This window comes from Uloborus diversus, chromosome 9, assembly GCF_026930045.1.
Source record: "Uloborus diversus isolate 005 chromosome 9, Udiv.v.3.1, whole genome shotgun sequence".
In the NCBI taxonomy this organism is placed as follows: Eukaryota; Metazoa; Arthropoda; class Arachnida; order Araneae; family Uloboridae; genus Uloborus; species Uloborus diversus.
In genome coordinates, this window is record NC_072739.1 from 26,125,988 (window position 1) to 26,144,448 (window position 18,461).

Below are 18,461 nucleotides of genomic sequence, written 5' to 3' on the forward strand. Positions count from 1 at the left end.
AGGCATGGAAGTAGTAACAACATTAGACTCCGCAATATGTGACCTTTCTTTACTTTTGTTTGAAAAATAGGGTGTTAACTTCAAAATTTCAGGTCTTTCTTTTACTCTTTTTTTATGGTCAGTCCCTTTAGCATGACTCCTTAATGCTCTTCTACCCATGTTACTTAGTGTAAAAGTTTTCTGACATATACTACATCTAGCTTTATGTATATCATTGGGAACACTTTGAATCCAATCCTTAAACTGAGTGCAGTGTAACCAATCTACTTGAAAGCGAGTCGACATCGTTTTTTCTTTTTGCTGGCTGTAAGAGAAAAAAAAAATATGTCATACAAAAATCAATTTCACTCAACAAAAAACAAATTACGGTATGGGACCTGAAATCTGAAACGGTTAAGACCGTGACTTTTCCGGATTTTGGATTCTGACTCAAAAAATAGTGATTGCTATCCTGACAAACAGTATTTCTCACGTTTTGTCTGGTTTTGCAAAAAGTTTGCGCTAAATTTCTTTCATTTTTTGTTCAATCTGAATGGAAGGATACTTTATTATGCTAAAACAAAAGATAATTTACAGCGACGTTGTTCTGCGAATTTTGGTTTTTATTATTATCTAATGCGTCGAAGCATATTTTTACTGAAAATAATTATCAACTTAAGTTTAATAGGCTTTATATTATATACTTATGAGGGAAAAAAAATGAATAATTGATAACCGGAAGTAGATGTTAAAAGATCGCGGCACAATTACAGCAGAACGCGTATAACGCAAAACACGTGGCATTGAAAACGCGTTCAAAAAAAAAAGGTGAACTGGAAGTAGTGTGTTTTCAACAAGTAATTGCCGAACTTTAACAATTTTGAACTTTCAAAACTGGGGAAAAAAAATGATGATTTCTGTTTTTAAGTATAGTAAAGGGAAAAAGTTTTGGATTTCGGGTCTTCGGGATTTCGAGATTCCGAAATTGGGGTCTCATACTGTAATACATTAGAGCAATGGTTCTTAACTAAATTCTGTATAACAAATTTCACTTTGAAAACAACAAGACAAAAATAATTTTTGACACATAACTTGACGTCCAAGCAAAAAAAAAAAAGACTATTTTCGGACATTTCGTGAGAAAAATTAATTAAAAATTTATTTCTCATTTATTTTACATATTTTTAAACACAGAAGTGAAACACTAACCAGAGATATTTATGTACTTTTAAAATTTAAATAATTGAAACAAAAATAAAATTCAGGCAGCGATTCAGCATTGAAATATTTAACACTCAATGTAAGAGCATGAAATTTCGCTTAAAACTTTTTAATTTAATGAATTGATAAAAATAAGAAAAAAAATTATTCGCTTGCCTCTTAACAAGGTGTAGTAAATATAAAAAAGAAAAAAAATCACATATCGGATGCAGAGATCGCGATTTCCAAAATGAATGCGTTAATAAAAAGAGTATAAATTGTTTCGAAATTGCATTTTAAAGCTCTACTATACACATATTTCTAATTACTATTGAGGAAAGACACTGGAAAAAGTGCGTTCAAAATATTTTAAGCGCTCAGAAGTGCCCATGCATTACCGTAAACGTCAAACTTAAAAACGATTAATTATTCACCCTTGGTAATCAGGGTAGAAAATATTCATCAAAAAGCATTTTTAAAAGAAAAAAAAATTACTATATATTCTCTCATATATCTCTATCCTAATCCCCTAAATAAATAATCAACAAAAAACTAATAGAGACGAATCTGAAAAAAATCACGCACGCGAAATCGAAATCTGTTCACATAATATGAAATGAAATGGGGGGGGGGGGGGCAGTAAGAACATTAGCAAAAATCTTAATCGTAAAAACGAACCGTGTACCCCCCCCCAAAAAAAAACGCAAAAACGAAACCTTTTCATGCACGCTAGCACACTCTAGTTAATTGTTAACAATTATTCTTGTTTAATGCTCTAAAAGTAATTGTTTTGCATCTTTTTTTTTAAATAATTCACACTAATGTAATTACCTACCAAGAAAAAAAAAGAAAAGAAATGCGCACAACTCTAATACTTAAAACTTATGAACGTACGCCTCGTATGCTCAAAAAATGCAATTGGCAAAATGCTAAATAACAATAAAGCTGTACAAAAATAATGGAATTTCTTACCTTGAATTTTTATGAGACCAGTACTTTCTTTTGTCCAGTAGTACTTGTACTTAATCCTCCTTCAAATAACGTTCTGCTCAGCATGCCGATGTCTTTCTGCATTGTTTTTTTTCCCCTCCCCATCTTGAATTGAAAAACTGACTTTTGATGTCACCATTGAGGGGCTCAAGTGACTTGAATTACGATCTGTTTGGGGAAAGCAGCATTTCCACCACGCTACAGACATAGATAAGAGTTTGCTTTTACCCCCTCCATCCCCCCTCTCCTTTCGGTGCGGCGAGTTGTTTATGTAGGACACTAGACTTGAGCCAGTTATCGCGTTTTTGGCGCTACAAAAGTGCCGCTTAACTTAGAAAAAAAAAACAGCTGAGGATTTTCCCTGATCCTTTCTGGAATTCCCTGATAATTCCTTGATTTTTCCTGAATTTTCAAATTCCCTGATAATTCCCGGTATTCCCGGTCTGTGGCCACCCTGTAATTATTGTACAATAGTATAATGATTATATCTGGATTTTATGTGAAATAAATTTCAAAAACTTAAAAATATTGAATCACATGAAAAACCGACACTAAGGTAATGTACAGTAGAATTAAATGTTCAATACTTAGGCTCATTCGAGTGCAAATACAAAACAATTTACTACTGTACAGGAAATTAATTTGACAACTTCGGTAGAAAATATTGGATCATTGTGACGAAACAGAATGAATTCGCTGAAAAAGAAAATTTACTGTCCATGCAATGGAACAATTCATAGCCATTATTCAGGGTTCGCGCTTACCCGCTACAGCTTTTTTTTTAACCCAAATTCTTGAAGAAAAGACTCAACTTTGACGCAATCGTGTGAATTTTTTCATTAAAGTAAATTTTTTTACATTTATCGGTTCCAGGTAAAGCATAGTTCAGCGTGAACGCTGCATTATTGATACAAGATGCTTTTTAAAATATCAGAGTATTTATTATCCTTTAAAAAAGTACATTTTGAACAAACATTTTTAACATCTTAATTTTGAAGTTATAATTTGCATACAATCAATTTTTAACATCAAAAAGATTGGAAATAATTGCAGGGCTTTCAGCAATAAAAATACAAACACAGACTAAAAAGACAAACTAACTTCAAGGACCAAAACCTTTTATAGAATAGAAATAAAAATAAATTTGACTTTCAAGTTAAATTAGTTCTCAGATTATTTAAATTTAACTTCTTAAAAAGACTAAATTAAAATCATTTCCTGGTAACATGTATACAAATTTATTACAGAGGTAAATCTACAATTGAAGACTAAAACAATCTGCATTGCTCTTTACTTCCATTGGTAAACTCTAAACCCATTACTACTCTTATCATTTCATTGCCATTCTAAGATGTTAGAGAAAATGATGGGAAAAAAAGCTAAAAATTGTTTGAAATTATGTACTTGAAATGACAATTTTAAAGTTAAAATTTTTCTAGTAGATATATTAAAAATTTTGAAGTGAAAAACATTTGAAACTCTTTGATTGTTACCTTAAAAATAACTAGATAAGGAGAACAAGTGAAATAATGAAATTTTGACAGTTACACTGCATAAAATATATAAATGTCACTTTTATTACTTTGTTAACCTATTCCAAATAATATTTAAGCCCTAAGTCATAAAACATTTGTAAAATGTTGGGGCATGAAAATTATTTTTTGGGGGAAGGACATAAAAAGATCAGCAAAAAAAAAAAAAAAAAACCCACCCTAAACGGTTTGTAAGACAATGGCACTTGCATAGTAATTATCAGGGATGCATTAATTAATTTTCCATAATCCGCGGCATAGTTTGCTGATTACTCGGTGGAAAAAAATTTTCTAATTTTTTTTGTATAGAAAATGATTAGAGAGCAAAAGCAAAGCAAATAGTTGTAAAACTGAATGAAGTATTAAAAAATTACCCTCGTAGTTATAAATTGGATGACACTAAGAATTCCAGGACTATTAAATTGGAATGCCGAAATCATGAGTATTTCATTTTATTTAAATTTGGTCAAATTTTGCCAATTCAACGGCGGAAAAAGCATTTTTAAAATAAAATTAATTTTAGGTGGCCTTGAACAAGAATCTATGATGAATAAACTTGTACACAGTAAATAAATAACTATGGGCAAACACTAGAACATGTAGCACAAAAGTGTAGTGAAAAAAAAAAAAAATCCATAACTGCATAAGGGAAAAAAATATAAAAAATAATTCTCACAATTCATACACATATTTAAATGAGTTACTTTTCCTAATTTGAATAAGTATACACATACATATAATGTTGCAGCATTTTTCATGTGTCTATATTTTCTGAATTAGCATAGTGACTTTAGACAACTTAATAATTTTTATAGAGAAGAAGTCTTGGATTAAGTGGCTACTAATAAATGATAAATTTATTTAAATTAAAACTGCTCCTGAATTAACATGCTCACTACAGCCTTTCCCATACATTTTCCTCTTTTTTGAATTTTTATGCCTAGTTAATATAATGTAACTTAATCAACGTACGATGAATATTATCTTGCATAGATTTTGAAATTTAGGAAAATGGAACAAAATAAATTGTCTCTTAGAAATAAATTAACGACTGTCACTAAAATCAAAATGTAAAAGAAAAAAACGGTGATGGAGAAATATTGGTAGCAATAAAAATATCATAATGATCATTGATCGGATTGGTCGATTAATCGGTTATTTGCCAATTTGTTTATCGGTGCATCCCTAATAATTATGCTATCACTTTTGTTAAACAGAATAAAAATTAAAAAATGAGGGGAAGTTTAATGAACAATTTGATTATAATTATTTGACTCACCTTACTAAAAGCCCTGAAATTAGCATGTTGCACAAGAAAAACAATAATCAGTTTAAGTCTGAGTTATTCCCTTAATTTTTTTCATCAATTTCAGACTTTTTGTCCTTAATTGTTCTCCTGAAGCTATTTGCTTGTTTCAAGAACAACACATTTTCAGTCGCTTCAGCTTTTTCTAACAATCTGTCTGCAGATTTTTCCAGTTCTGCCACGGTTTTCTCCAGGCAGACTTTTTTCGATTTCAATTCAGTGATCTATCTCTTGATTGTGATTCTTTCTCTTTTTATTTTTCAATTTTTTTTCAGCAGCCTTTAGTTCAAGATATTGGCGGTATTTCTGCCGTGCTCCTCTAACAGCTATCTTGATTTTCTTTGTCACCTCAAAATTTTTCGCCTCTCCACTCAAAGCCAATGTATCTTTAACAAGCCTCTTGGCTACATATGTTTCTTCCTTCATGTTTTCAGTCTCAATTTTTTTATTAATTGAGAAACCACGTTCCACACTAGCTTGCCCGTGGGAAAGAAGCAATAGTCTTTTTATGACCCCCCACAGCAGTCTATACTCATCCGTGCACAAATGATTCATCAAAAACACATCTAACTGTTGTGTTGATACATCGAAACTTTTAAACGACTCATCATTTGCCACTGAATTTAAAAAATTTAAAAATTCCAAAAGAACTAGGTCGCAATCATCTTCATTTATTTTTTTGCACCGAACTAACTCCTTCAGAATGATGCTCATTTTTTTGTGACAACTCACTATTTTGATATATCCTCCTTGGATCTAAGGAGGATAAACATCTCACAAATTGGTTGGACACTGGTGACTTCTCAGATCTGCTTCACCACTGCAATTATGAAGTTCTGACAGTCGTGCTGAATGTCCATAACAGCTTTGTCGCTGATTTCCTTCTGCACAGCTAGGTTTTTAAGCAAGCTATTTCCTACAAAGCCAGCTGAAACATTGCTGATACTATTTTTACTTTCATCGAAATTTACATTTGAAAAATTGCACATTTTTTTCATGTCTGACACTACACTACTTTTCAAAACTTTGAAAATGTCCAATAGGTTGAAGATCAATTTCTGTAAGTCATCAGCCAAAAACGGTAACATTGGCCAATCCCTTTGGAATCCTGCTAAAAATGGTTGAAGCATTCTAACTACAGAAATAAAAAAAATTAAGCTTTACTGGCAGAAGAGCATCTTTGCATGCATTTAATACCACAAAATAAGATTTGCACTTGGCTCCTTTGTATCGCCTCTTTTCTACTGTTGAAATGTACTGCTTTACATCATTTAATATTTCTAAGGCCCTTTGGGCCGCAAGACCGTTTTCGAGCCATCTATGCCCGCAAAATTTCAGAGGCATCAGCTTTGTTGTTGATGTCTCTAAATAGTCCTCTCTCCGTGCTGGAGTATCTTTAAACAGCCAATATAAGCTTCTTAAAAAATCATCTAGAGCCCATTCAGTTTCACTGCTCCCTTTTTTGAAACTGTTGTTGACTATGTGTAAAGAACAGCTGCCAATATATAGTATTTCACGTGAAAATTCTTTTTTAAGATGAGTTTGAATCTTTGTAAATATCTTCCAATTAACATTCAGCCCATCCATAGATATTCCTGTTAAGTGCGAAAAATTTAATTTGCTCAACGAGCTCATCAGGTGTGCCACTTTAATATCTGCTGTTGAGTAGCCCAGAAAACAAGAGTTCATATATCTAGTAACAATTTGGTCCTCAGTCCAAAATCGGACTAACACATCTAATTGTTTCGTTTGCAAGGCATTGTTTAGTGTTTCATCAAACAGAATGCAGTAGTCTCCTGATGTGCTTACACTTTCATAAACTTTTGACTTGAAATATGGTGCTAAGCCAAAGCACAAGAAATATTGTGCTTTGTTGGAAGCACACAAAAAAGATTTTGCAATTTCACTGTCGCTAAACATTTTAAAATCCACCTTACTTCTGCAGAAGTAGTGTCAGCATTCAAATTAAGAGCTCTTGCTGCATTAGTAGTCGTAGACTCCAATTCTAAAGGTGGTGTGACTTCTTGGACAACGGTTGTGACAGTCTCTTGGGATGTGGAAGTGCCATGTACAAGTGAATCATGACCTGGTGCAATTTCTTGTATGTAGTCCTTTATGGCCGATACCTTATGGTTTTTCAAAAGATCCTTATGATTTTGTCCTGAAAGTAAAAGAAAACTTAAGACCAAGGGATATGTAAGGGATCCTCAATATGTATCATATTAATTTTGAAAATAATCATAATTTTCATATTTTTAATATTTGTACTTCAAAGTATCACATTTGCAAAAAAATAACCAGTGATGCTGTCTGGGGACCAATATTTATTCATGTTAACTGGTCCAAAGGACCAATAAGATTTTTCAATAATTTCTAATGCTGACAAGTAATGGAAAGAGATAGTATCCCAAAATCAGACAGCTACCCACTCTTGTTTGCTAACTTTCTGGTAAAAGTATATAAGGTCCAGTTTATATGTATAATTAAAGTTAAAGAAGTACTTGAACCTTTTCATCTAATGATTATTTAACAAATATATTTTTTAAGTTTCTTCTCAAATATGTGTGCTCTTCTTTTTTTTTTGCTATGTTTTTTAATTTTTTTTTCTTAAATATTCATTTATTTATTTTTTTAAATAATTATTTACATTTGTTGGAACAGTTATAAGTTACGTCACTGACATACACACACAAAAAATAAATAAGCAAACAAAGCAAAAATAAAAGAAATAATCTAACAAAATAAATAATTTATATAAAAAAAATTAAAAAATCCCCCCCCCCCCCAACTTTTGGTGGCACAACCTACGCCATAATTCCCTCCTGTGAGCACCCCTGAGAAAATATGATATTTTGTTATTTTTCTTTCGATTTGCAACTTTTTGCAATTTTATTTTTTATACTACTGTTAATTCCTTTTTAAAAAAATAACCAAAAAATACTATACTCTTTACATTTATATGATCTATTAAACCATCATACCATGATGATGTATTAAACCGTTAATAACATGAATTCCTTTTTTATTTTATCTTCATAAAATTATTAGTAATGCAAAAACATTAATGTTGATGTTTAGTGCATAGTTAATATTTCATATGAATTTTTAAAAAATCGCCCTGACTGACAAATGCATACTTTATAATTCTAAACCATCACTGTAAAAGTAACTAACAAAAGAAGATTGAATAATCAGTTAATGCTAAAGTATCTCAACTAAAATCTATTAAGTTTAAAGTAAAATCACACAATTCTGAAACACGTTATAAATATCGCATCTTCTGTAATTAATAAACTATACTAATATAAAATATGCTTTAAATAACATTTTCATGATTTAATTGCGCATGATATTATACAGAAAATTTAAATACAATATCCAGTTCAATTCGTATCATTCACACCATATTTTTTAGCCAATATCAAAAAAAGCAAGTGTTTCAATGCTGATAGGCCTATTTTTTGTTTCAATATAATGTCAAATATAATGTTTCAAATTAAGTAAAACATTTGCAGGGTGCAAAAAATTAAAATCAGATCAAATAGCATTCTTAAATAAATTGCATAAATAAAATAAAACCAAATATTTACCTTTATTGTAGGATCGCAAAGCGGCTTCTCCCATCTTGGAAATATCCAATTCTTTAGCACACACTCGGCAGAAGGCTTTGTGTTTTCCATTTCCTTGTTGCAGCCAGTCGCAATAATCTGCTTTCTCCAACCACAATACGTTAAACACGCATTTTCCCATTTTGAGAACCGAAACTGCACCAACGGCGCGAACCAGAACGAGCAGTCAATGCAATGACTAAATGCTAAAGTGCTTTCTACCTCCCTCCACAGATGCAAGAGAAAATACGGCCGCGCATGCGCTATTGATGGTTCTTATCGCAGCCAGTTTTCTGGAAAGTCACATACGTGGTTCAATGGGAAAAGAGAAATTTTTGATTTTCGCCATCGGCAGTTTTCAAGGACTTTTCAAACTTTTCAAGGACTCCAGATGATTTTCAAGTACTTTCAAGGGCCCTTGAAAGTCCAAATGAAATTCAAGGACTTTTGCAAGGCCGCGGGAACCATGAATTGTATAAAAGTATATTTCCGTCCCTATTTGGAATTTTAAAATAATGATGGGTGCCATTTACTGGTGCTTCAATTTTGCTAGTCCCCAGTAATTGGCATGTGTGCCAAGTACTGGGGAAATTTTCCCTCGATAAAGCTGAGTGAGATGTCATTATCTTCAGTTTTTTGCGTAGATTACGAATATGATAAAGCCGAAATTGAAATCGATAGCTTTTGTACAGTAATTGTCAAAAAAAGCATCAAAATCATCAATTTTTGAAGTTGCGGCTTTTTGTCAATTGAAGTGACTTTCACCAGAAAAAAATCCAAATGAAAGTTAGTTAGTAATTTATTTTATACTGGGGGCTCCGTCCTCTGCTCGATTCGCTCGCTAACCCCCGTTCGCCACCTACGGTATCTCAATGCCGCCTGCAGCGGGTGGTTTTTCAAAAGAAAGAAAACCGGCTTGTTGCATTTGATAAATAAAAAATAGGAAAACTCATGCAAAAAAGTATGCTATATGAGTTTTTAACTATACTTGGGGCAAACCTAACTTGGTAGCATTTGTAAAATCAAAACTGTAAACCGAATGTTGAAGATCATGCTCGCTCTGAGCGCCCTTCAACGTCTCGAAATGATGAAAACGTTGAAAAAATCCGCCAAAAAATCAATGAGAGTCGTTGTTTTTGATTGGTGAAACTTTAGAAGAAACAAGAGTGAGTTGGAGCTCACGCGGGCGATCGGAAGAATGGTTCCTTCACCATGATAACGCTGCCGTACACATAGCCTTCACTATTAACCGCTACTTGGCCTCTCAGAGGTGGAGTCATTCCTCGACCTCTGTATTCGCCAGACCTAGCCCCCTGTGATCCTTTTCTGTTCCCTAGGATGAAAAAAATTCTGAAATCGAAACGTTTTGATGATGTAGAAGCTGTAAAAACTGCTTCGCAACGGGCACTGAACTTGGTCAAAGCTAAAGAGTATTTCATCTAAGGGTGATGAACAATTTGAAAGAGACAAAATAAATTTTGTGACTAAACTAATGTATAAATGTTGTAGAACAAAAATCCGGTTACTTTTGGGTCCCCCCTCGTATACTGTACTCTCATTTTGGAACAAATTGGTGTTCCCTCCCCTCTTTAAGTTTCACCTCACAAACAGTTTTATCTAAAAATTTATATTTCTGCAAAATAAAAAATCAGTCATATAAGTATCTATGATGAAATCATTGAATATTACAATCTTATAGAAAAATTAGTTGACAATGGATGTGATTAAAAAAAAAAGAAGACATTTTTGGGTAGTAATAGCAGAAATTTGTGGGGCAATTATTGTTATCGGATGAAATAAATCATGTTATAGCAATTTCAGTTTTAGCATTTGACAACACTTTTTAGATTTATTTGTGAAATGAGTGACATTAAACTAAACTGGCGATGTCGAATAACTTTTTATCGGCATATAGTTGCTTAAAGAATTTAAAATAGTAAAAAAAGTGTGAATTAAAATAGTTGAATTAATGCTTCAAATAAATTAGCTGCCTTATTTTTTGGTTTCAGCCACCTTCTCCAGTACTGGGTTAATCAGGCAGATGGTTGATACTGGTTAGTTGGCTGTCAGAAGATAATAAGAAACCTTTGGCTTTCTTGTTTATAACTTTAATACAGTGATATTTTTTAATACCATGTAATATGGGAAAATTGTCTCACACTAGCCAAACACCAAGTTCTGCATTTTTTAGTATGATATTATCTTCAGAAATCTTATTTACTTCAATATTGGTTCCAGCCATTTGAGCTGCTAAATCAAGACAAGTAGAACATATTTTTCGATCTATTTATTACACATACATGTTTCAGGTTTTGACCTTCAGAAAGCATTTTCTGTCAGTAAATTTGCACATGAACACGGAAACTCCCTGTCCGGATTTGATCCCGGATTGTTTGCCCACTTTGAGAAATATCTTATCACCTATGGACACTTGAACAAAAAAAAAAACAATTTACTTTTGATGCAATCTTTCTTATTGTCATTTCATCACAGACTTCAATAATTTGGTTCTGCATGTTTCAACTTTTGTATGTGGCATTCTTCTTTCAATTTAAAAATGCTCTTTTAAATTTTATATTTGTTGAATATATTACATTTATATCTACTCATTTTCTTTCCTTTTTTTATACTCTTCGCTTTAACCGAGTTTTCGGTTATTGTTTAGCCGGTTCACATCCACGATGAACTCGAATCTTAATCAAATGGATTTCCGGATTTGTTTTCCTTACTTTCCTTCCAGTTTCTGATGACACACTTGAAAAGTTGTTTTACAAAAAAAAAAAAAAAAAGAAAAGAAAGAAAAAAAAAAGAAAAGAAAAGAATCCACTGGAAATGGATTCTGAGTTGAGTCCAATTGATTTTTGTTTGGTATCTAATAAAGTCATTGGGTGCAAAGCTATTGATTCCTAACTCTACTCGAATTCCCATGTTTAAGATAGTGTCAACTTTTTAAAAATTCCATTTAGTATCTTCTGTTTGAATACTGTAATCTAGTTGTGGAACCATGGCTAATTATTTTTATTCGACATTTATTATATAGCCCCGTGTTCCATTGCTCAGCAGCTTCAATGCATTTAATGTTTTACCTGTTTTGTATTCTAACAACTCTCTATTTTTATTCCATTTTGTCTTGTTTTGCCTCTCGCTCCAAATGAGTATTTTGGTGTTAATGAGGAACGTTTTTCATTCCTCTCTTTTATAAATTATACGTTTTTTAAATTGGTCCCTGCGAAGTCGAATACACACTAACCTATACCTATTATACGTTTTTTCATTTGTATGCTTTTTTTATAGTCTCTGCAAAAACGTATAAACGGTGCTTCACTGTAATTGTTAAATACAGTGGTGGATTTAAAATGTAGCAACTGTAAGGGCCCCGAAAATGATTCAAACTGCGTATAAAAATTATTTGTTAGACAAAGGGGCACCCTAACATGTAAATCTGCCACCGGTTATATATACTCTATAGATTTTACTACATTCTTCTGAATTGTGCTTTCTATGATAACAGAATGTTTGATGTTGGGGGACAAAGATCAGAGCGAAGGAAGTGGATTCAGTGCTTTGATGACGTTGGAGCTCTTTTGTTTGTGGTTGCTCTCAGTGGTTATGACATGGTACTGCAAGAAGATTCATCCATTGTGAGTTTTTCAACAAATTATTTGAAACCAAAAAATTAATTCATGAGTTTAAGCTTAAATTTTTACATTCCAAATGTTTTTCTTTTTATAGAATCGTCTCCAAGAAAGTTTGCATTTATTTTCTTCAATATGCAATAACCGGTTCTTTATCAACACATCAATAGTGAGTTTTTCTAACATTTTGTGCATTTCTTATTTGCTGGTATTATTGTTTTATTGCTGCTATTGTTATTTATACTTAGCTTTTCTGTTTTACTTATTTTATAATTGCCATATACAAATAGTGAAGTGACAGGTTTGCGGTCAATTAATGTTGCAAAAAACAAATGGTGGCAAGGTAATTTTGTAATAAGAATTCTTTACCCATATTTGGAAACACCAACCATCAAAAAAAATATAGCCGCGTAAAAAAAAATAACCAAGTTGGTTGTCGCAAAAGCTTTTGTTATTTTAATACAGTACTGGCCAAAAAGTATAGTGGGGAAAAACTCATAATAGTTCTTCAAGAATAAAACAAGAAAAAAAAAGTAAATTAGTATTCTTTTAACTTAACTGATATTTTTCGAAATTGATATAGCTAGTATAAGACAAGACATATGGTTAAGTTACTGAATAAAATAATTTTTTAATTATCGAAAAAATAGCACAGAAAAAAGGTTCAGGTTATCAGAAATTGGAATCCATTTTGATTCTAGAGCATAAGGAAATAAAGAAACCACTTCAAGTTCTTCCTGAAAAAAGGTGTAATAAATGGACCATAATTGAAACGAAAAGCATTTAAGAGCCAGTTTTTGTAAGAAACGTACAGAAATGGGTGTTCGAATATGCACCATTTTTGATTTTGATCAAACTTTTATGGTCGATTCTTTCAACAATATGAAAATTTTCCCTTTATACTCAAAATCGGAAAAGGTAGTTCAGTTGACAAGTGTTACTTTACAATATTCTCTTGAAAACTGTGTATAAAACAGCTAGCCTGCAACCGTTAATTCGATGTCCTATTGAATATTTAAGATCTAGTTTTTATAAGAACCGGGCAGAAATGTATGTTCGAGTATACACCATTTTTAATTTTGCGCAAATTTTTATGGTGGATTCTATTAAAGATTTTCGAAGACACGTATATTTTCTTTTCCTCCAAAAAACTTTTTGGGGACCTGTAAAAATTCGTAAAGTAGAGCCCAACGTAGAGGTTTTTCCAAATCAGAGTTTTTTAAAATTCGATTATTTCTGTGTATTGAGCATCAGAGAAAAAAATTCTTGTGTTGACAATATGACATTTAGTACCTAAGTTGAAATATATCGTAAATTTTGTGGCTGACGTTCAGTGCAGCCTTTCAGGGGTCACCGAACTTTGTCGAGAAAAATTAAAAAGTGCCATGTTTGTGGCTCTATGGTTGAGCATTCAGGCTCAACCATGGTTTTTTCATGTAATTTGTGTAAGAATATGTATAAATTATTCAATACCCTCATTAGTTGCATGGCTTACCCTCTACTCTGCCAAAAAAATGGTAGTTTTTGTATCAAAAAATGCTAAAAAGAGCGGTTTTCATAAGCCTTTATCTCATTTCACTGAGGGTCAGTGTAGAACTGGATGCCTGCATTTCAAACTAGAGTATGTATTTTCAAACAAGTGACAGAACTATGGGCAAATTCTTTTCACTGAACACAATACGCATTTCAAAAAAGTAAAATGAAATATTCAATCTACCAGATACTATTTAAAAAACTAGTAAGATCAAAAACTTACCATAAAAGAGTTATAAACTTGCAAATAGACTGATTATGCTTACTCGCATACTTTATAATATGATAACTAGAAGCAAAGCGAAAGAAAAACATCAAAATACGATAAAAAATGTACTTTTTAGGGGCCTGTATCTCAGTGCACTGAGAGTTAGTATAGAACTTGATGCCTACATTTCAAAGTTTTTTTGCAAGCAAGTGAAATAACTATGGGCAATGGTAGCAGGTCCATAAAATGCACTTCAAGATGAGGAAATTGCATAAGAGTTAACGACGCATCCACTTAGTTGTACTCAAGTTTATATGCTTTGTCTTGCATTTTTTTATTGTCCCACTAGTCAGTTAGGCAACTATACCCTTGTTTTTATCTGTCATAGTATTGCTTTTATCATAAGTAATAAAATATGACTTAGTAATTGTTTGCTCACATAGTAGTTTAGTGCAGCGAAAATAATTTTTTGTCACTATAATGTACAGCCTAAACGAAAAAAAAGCTATCTTAATTAAAATAATTAAAAATATACCTAAAACACCTTCAAAAAAGTGTTACAAATAACTTAAGTTTTTACCGCAATAATAACCGTTTTTTTTTTTGTTGCTTTGCTTCCAGTTATCATATTATAAAGCATGCGAGGGTGAGCATAATTAGTCATATTTGCAAGTCTATAACTCTTTTATGGTAAGTTTTTGATCATATTAGTTTTTTAAATAGCATCTGGAAGTCCCTGGAAGAAAGTTAAAACCCGGATATATTGATTGAATTGAAAACTGAATAGTTCATTTTACTGTTTTGAAATGCGTATTGTGTTCTTGAAAAGAATTTGCCCATAGTTCTGTCACTTGATTGTGAAAATACACATACTCTAGCTTGAAATGTAGGCAGAAGTTCTATACTGACCCTCAGTGCTATGAGATACAAGCCCTCTAAAAAGTACACTTTTTAATGATATTTTGATGACAAAACTGATATTTTTTCGCAGCAGTGAGCATTAACCATGCATTTAATGGGCCAATTTAATAATTTATGTATGGATGCCTCAGTTACCAAACCGATTAACTCCACTTTTTAAAAAAATCCTCATTTCTGCTTTAATAGTCAAGGCCCAATACAGGCTGATTTTGCTACCATTTTTCGGTACCTTCACAAAAATATTATTTTGAAATCGGTACTTTCACAAAAATCAAGTAATAAAATCAGTAGCTTCACAAAAACATCGAAAATTTCACAAAAATTCGCATTTTAAAATTTGTTTCTCTGTTTAAAACAAAATATAGTCATAAAATAAAATTATAAGCAGGTTTATATGAACAATCGCTTAAATAGAAACCTTTTTGTAGTATTTTAACTAATTTTTATCTGTTTCACACCAATGTGTATTTATGCAATATTATCGCAATCTTTAAACATCTGTTTTGAGTAACCTTTTTTTCTCATAATTTCCTATATTGTACACAGTATATAGACCATTAAGCTGAAATTACGATGGTATTTTTAGTACTTCTTAGGTTTTCAGCTCCCCCCCCCCCCCCCAAAAAAAAACGAAACCTGTTAAAAATAATACTAGATAACATTTACACTTTTCGAACTAAAATTTCACTTGTTCCACTACTACTTTTACAAAATTTAGGATGCGTCTAAAATTTCACAAAAGCAATGCTGATAAAAAAAACTTTCACAAAAATAGAATGAGGCAATACTTTCACAAAAATAGGTAGCAAGAAAAACATCCTGGATTGGCCCCTGATAGTGCTTAATCATTGCTTAGAATGTGAATTTATATTAAACTTTTGGTTCAGTTCATTTCTGATCCTGCGATGGCAGAAAATGTAACACGAGGGGCCCATTTGCTTCTGTGTAAAACGCTATATTCTTCGTCACTTTTCTCGACTTTTTGTTTTATGGAGTTAATAGATTTGACAAGTGAAGCATCCATATATCACTACACAAATTGCTTGCAAAAACTATGGTTTGAACCTCAGTGCATGAAACCAGGAGGCCTCAAACATGACACATTTTCACTTTTTTCGGCACAGTTTAGACACCCCTGCCAGGGTCCACTGAAGGTCAGCCATAAAATTAACGATACATTTCATTTGAGGCACTAAATATGCAGGGGTAGAAAGTCCTATGTATCCTATATTTTCAAAAAAAGCATTAAAAACCGTCCTATATTTCCTATATTTTTCGAAAATGTCCTATATTTCCTATATTCCAGTTTTTTACCCTATATATCTTTTAAAAAGAACATTAAATAAACTTTCTGACATCAGATTTTTCGCTGAAATATAGCTGAAAGTACGTCCCCAAACGAATTTCAAATTAAAAAACGAAACTGACTAAATCCTGCAAAAGGCATCTTCGCTCATTGGCTACAGCAATGTGACGTCACTATAGTGGGGGGAGTTTCGAGAACTAAGTTTTGAAGTTGGTTTCAGAATTTTGAGTTTGGGGAGGGGGGGGGGGGCAACAGCCGTTTTGTTTTGTTTTCCATCATGGTTTTCGTTTTCATTGGTATATTTTTGTGTTTAGTGCATTTTCTGATCGGAATGTTCTAATATTCTTTTTGGCAATCTTTTCTTTTTGTGGAATTTTGTGATCGTGGAATGTTAGTTCCTTATGATGTGAAAATGGTAGTTTGTTGTAATAAGTGAAATTATAAAGGCGAAATCGCATCGCTTAACAAAATTTCGTGTGGCGTGGTTCAACCAGGAGGACATTAATAGTACAAATTTTGGTGCATGGTGCACTAAAGGAAAAGATTATTTTACCGCTTTTTGCCATTTTCGCAACTGTTCAGTGCCCATAAGCAATAGTGGATTTTTGCGATGGAGGCAGCATGCTAAAACATTCAAGCATAAAGAAGACTCAGTAAAACGTCAGAAGGATCCTTCTCAAGCTCTGTTTGTTCTTAATACAAGTACTAAAGGGTTCAGTTTAGATATAAAATCAAAGAACAGTGGAATTAGTACTTGGGTCATGAAGTGAGGAAGAAATAATAAAATTATCTTTGCTCAAATTTTGTTTAGTTATTTAGTCTATAAAGTACACTTTGCTTTTTCAAAAATTATTCTTTCAACTACAGGAAAGTCATTTCAGATGTAAGTTATAATATTGTTTGAGGTTTTTTTAAAAACAAAATCATTGATAAGAGTAACTAAATAATATATGATACGTATTATTTATTTTTTCATAGCAAAATTATTCGTATAATGTGTCCTACATTTTTTGTGGGAAATGTCCTATATGTGACAAGTCGATCACTTCTACCCCTGAATATGTTGTAATCACAAAGATTTTTTTTGCTGATGCTCAATACGCAGAGATAATTAAAAATGTTAAAAAAGGTCGATTTGAGAAAATCTCTAAATTGGGACCAACTTTCAGAATTTTTGTGGGTCATAAAAAATTTTTTTGGAAGAAAAAAAAAATATGTGTCTTCTAAAATCATTCAAAGAAACTACTGTAAAATTTTTAGCAAAATCAAAAATGGGCATGTATCTGACTTGCCTGACTCATAAAAACTGGTTCTTAATATGATTATGACCTTTGGCTTGAAGCAGAGCAACCGTTCTTCCAGGCATGGATTCCACAAGGGTTTGCAGCACTTTTTTTTAGCTGTTCACAATGCCAAACTTTAATTGGTTATTTAAATGCCGCTGCTACAGTTGCCTCTTTAAGAAGGTCAGTTTAATTGAAAAAATACTAATTGTTAAGGCCTTATCTTGTAAAAATGTTAGATTTCTCAAACTTGTAATACGTTTGGCCAGTGGTGTAGCTTTATTTCAGTGTAAAAATAAATTCCTCCTCCCACCTCTTTATTTTTGTGTATCTTCTAACTCTTAACCAGACGGACTTGATTTTCATTGCAGATCATACCTTACCATACAGGTTTCCAAATTTTAACAATTTACGACAGCACCCTTTGAAGTTTGAAGATTTCGAATTTTCTCATGGCACCCTAATCTATATCTCTTATTCTATATTATTGATACCATGAACACTTTGTAGCTTTTCTTGTCTGTTCCTAAGGCACCCAGTTTGGGAGCTTTAACATACAGCACTCACATTATATTTAATTTAAAATTCTCAACTTTGAAAATTGACTTGTGTCAAAAGTCTGAATGCCTTCCTATGAAGCTTTAATAAATGTTTGTTTATGTTCAGGTAACAGAATGGACCGCCAGTAAAATAAGAAGAGTTAATAGTTATAAAATTTTGTGAAAAAATGTGGTTATATATTATAACCTTATCTATTGTATTGCATGGTATGTGCATACATATTAAATAACCACTTTATATCATTAAATGACATACTATTTACCTTAAGGATTTTTTTTTTTTTCGTTATTTTCAAAGATCTGAACAATTTGAAAATATGAACTACCTATGGTCTGAATTAGATTCAGATTTTTACATTCTACTGTTCTTTAAAACACTGATTTAATTACTTTTGTTGTA

The 18,461-nt window shown here is 32.1% G+C and overlaps 1 protein-coding gene across 2 annotated transcripts in view; it reads left to right on the plus strand.

Annotated features, from left to right (window-relative positions):
- The window catches only part of LOC129230747 (guanine nucleotide-binding protein G(o) subunit alpha-like), a 40,128-nt gene that overhangs the window by 11,881 nt on the left and 9,786 nt on the right, over nucleotides 1-18,461 (plus strand). For both annotated transcript variants that reach the window (XM_054865176.1, XM_054865178.1), the window contains exons 7-8: nucleotides 12,127-12,256; nucleotides 12,348-12,419. In XM_054865176.1, coding sequence (XP_054721151.1) covers nucleotides 12,127-12,256; nucleotides 12,348-12,419 — 202 coding nt within the window. The remainder of the gene's footprint in view (nucleotides 1-12,126; nucleotides 12,257-12,347; nucleotides 12,420-18,461) is intronic.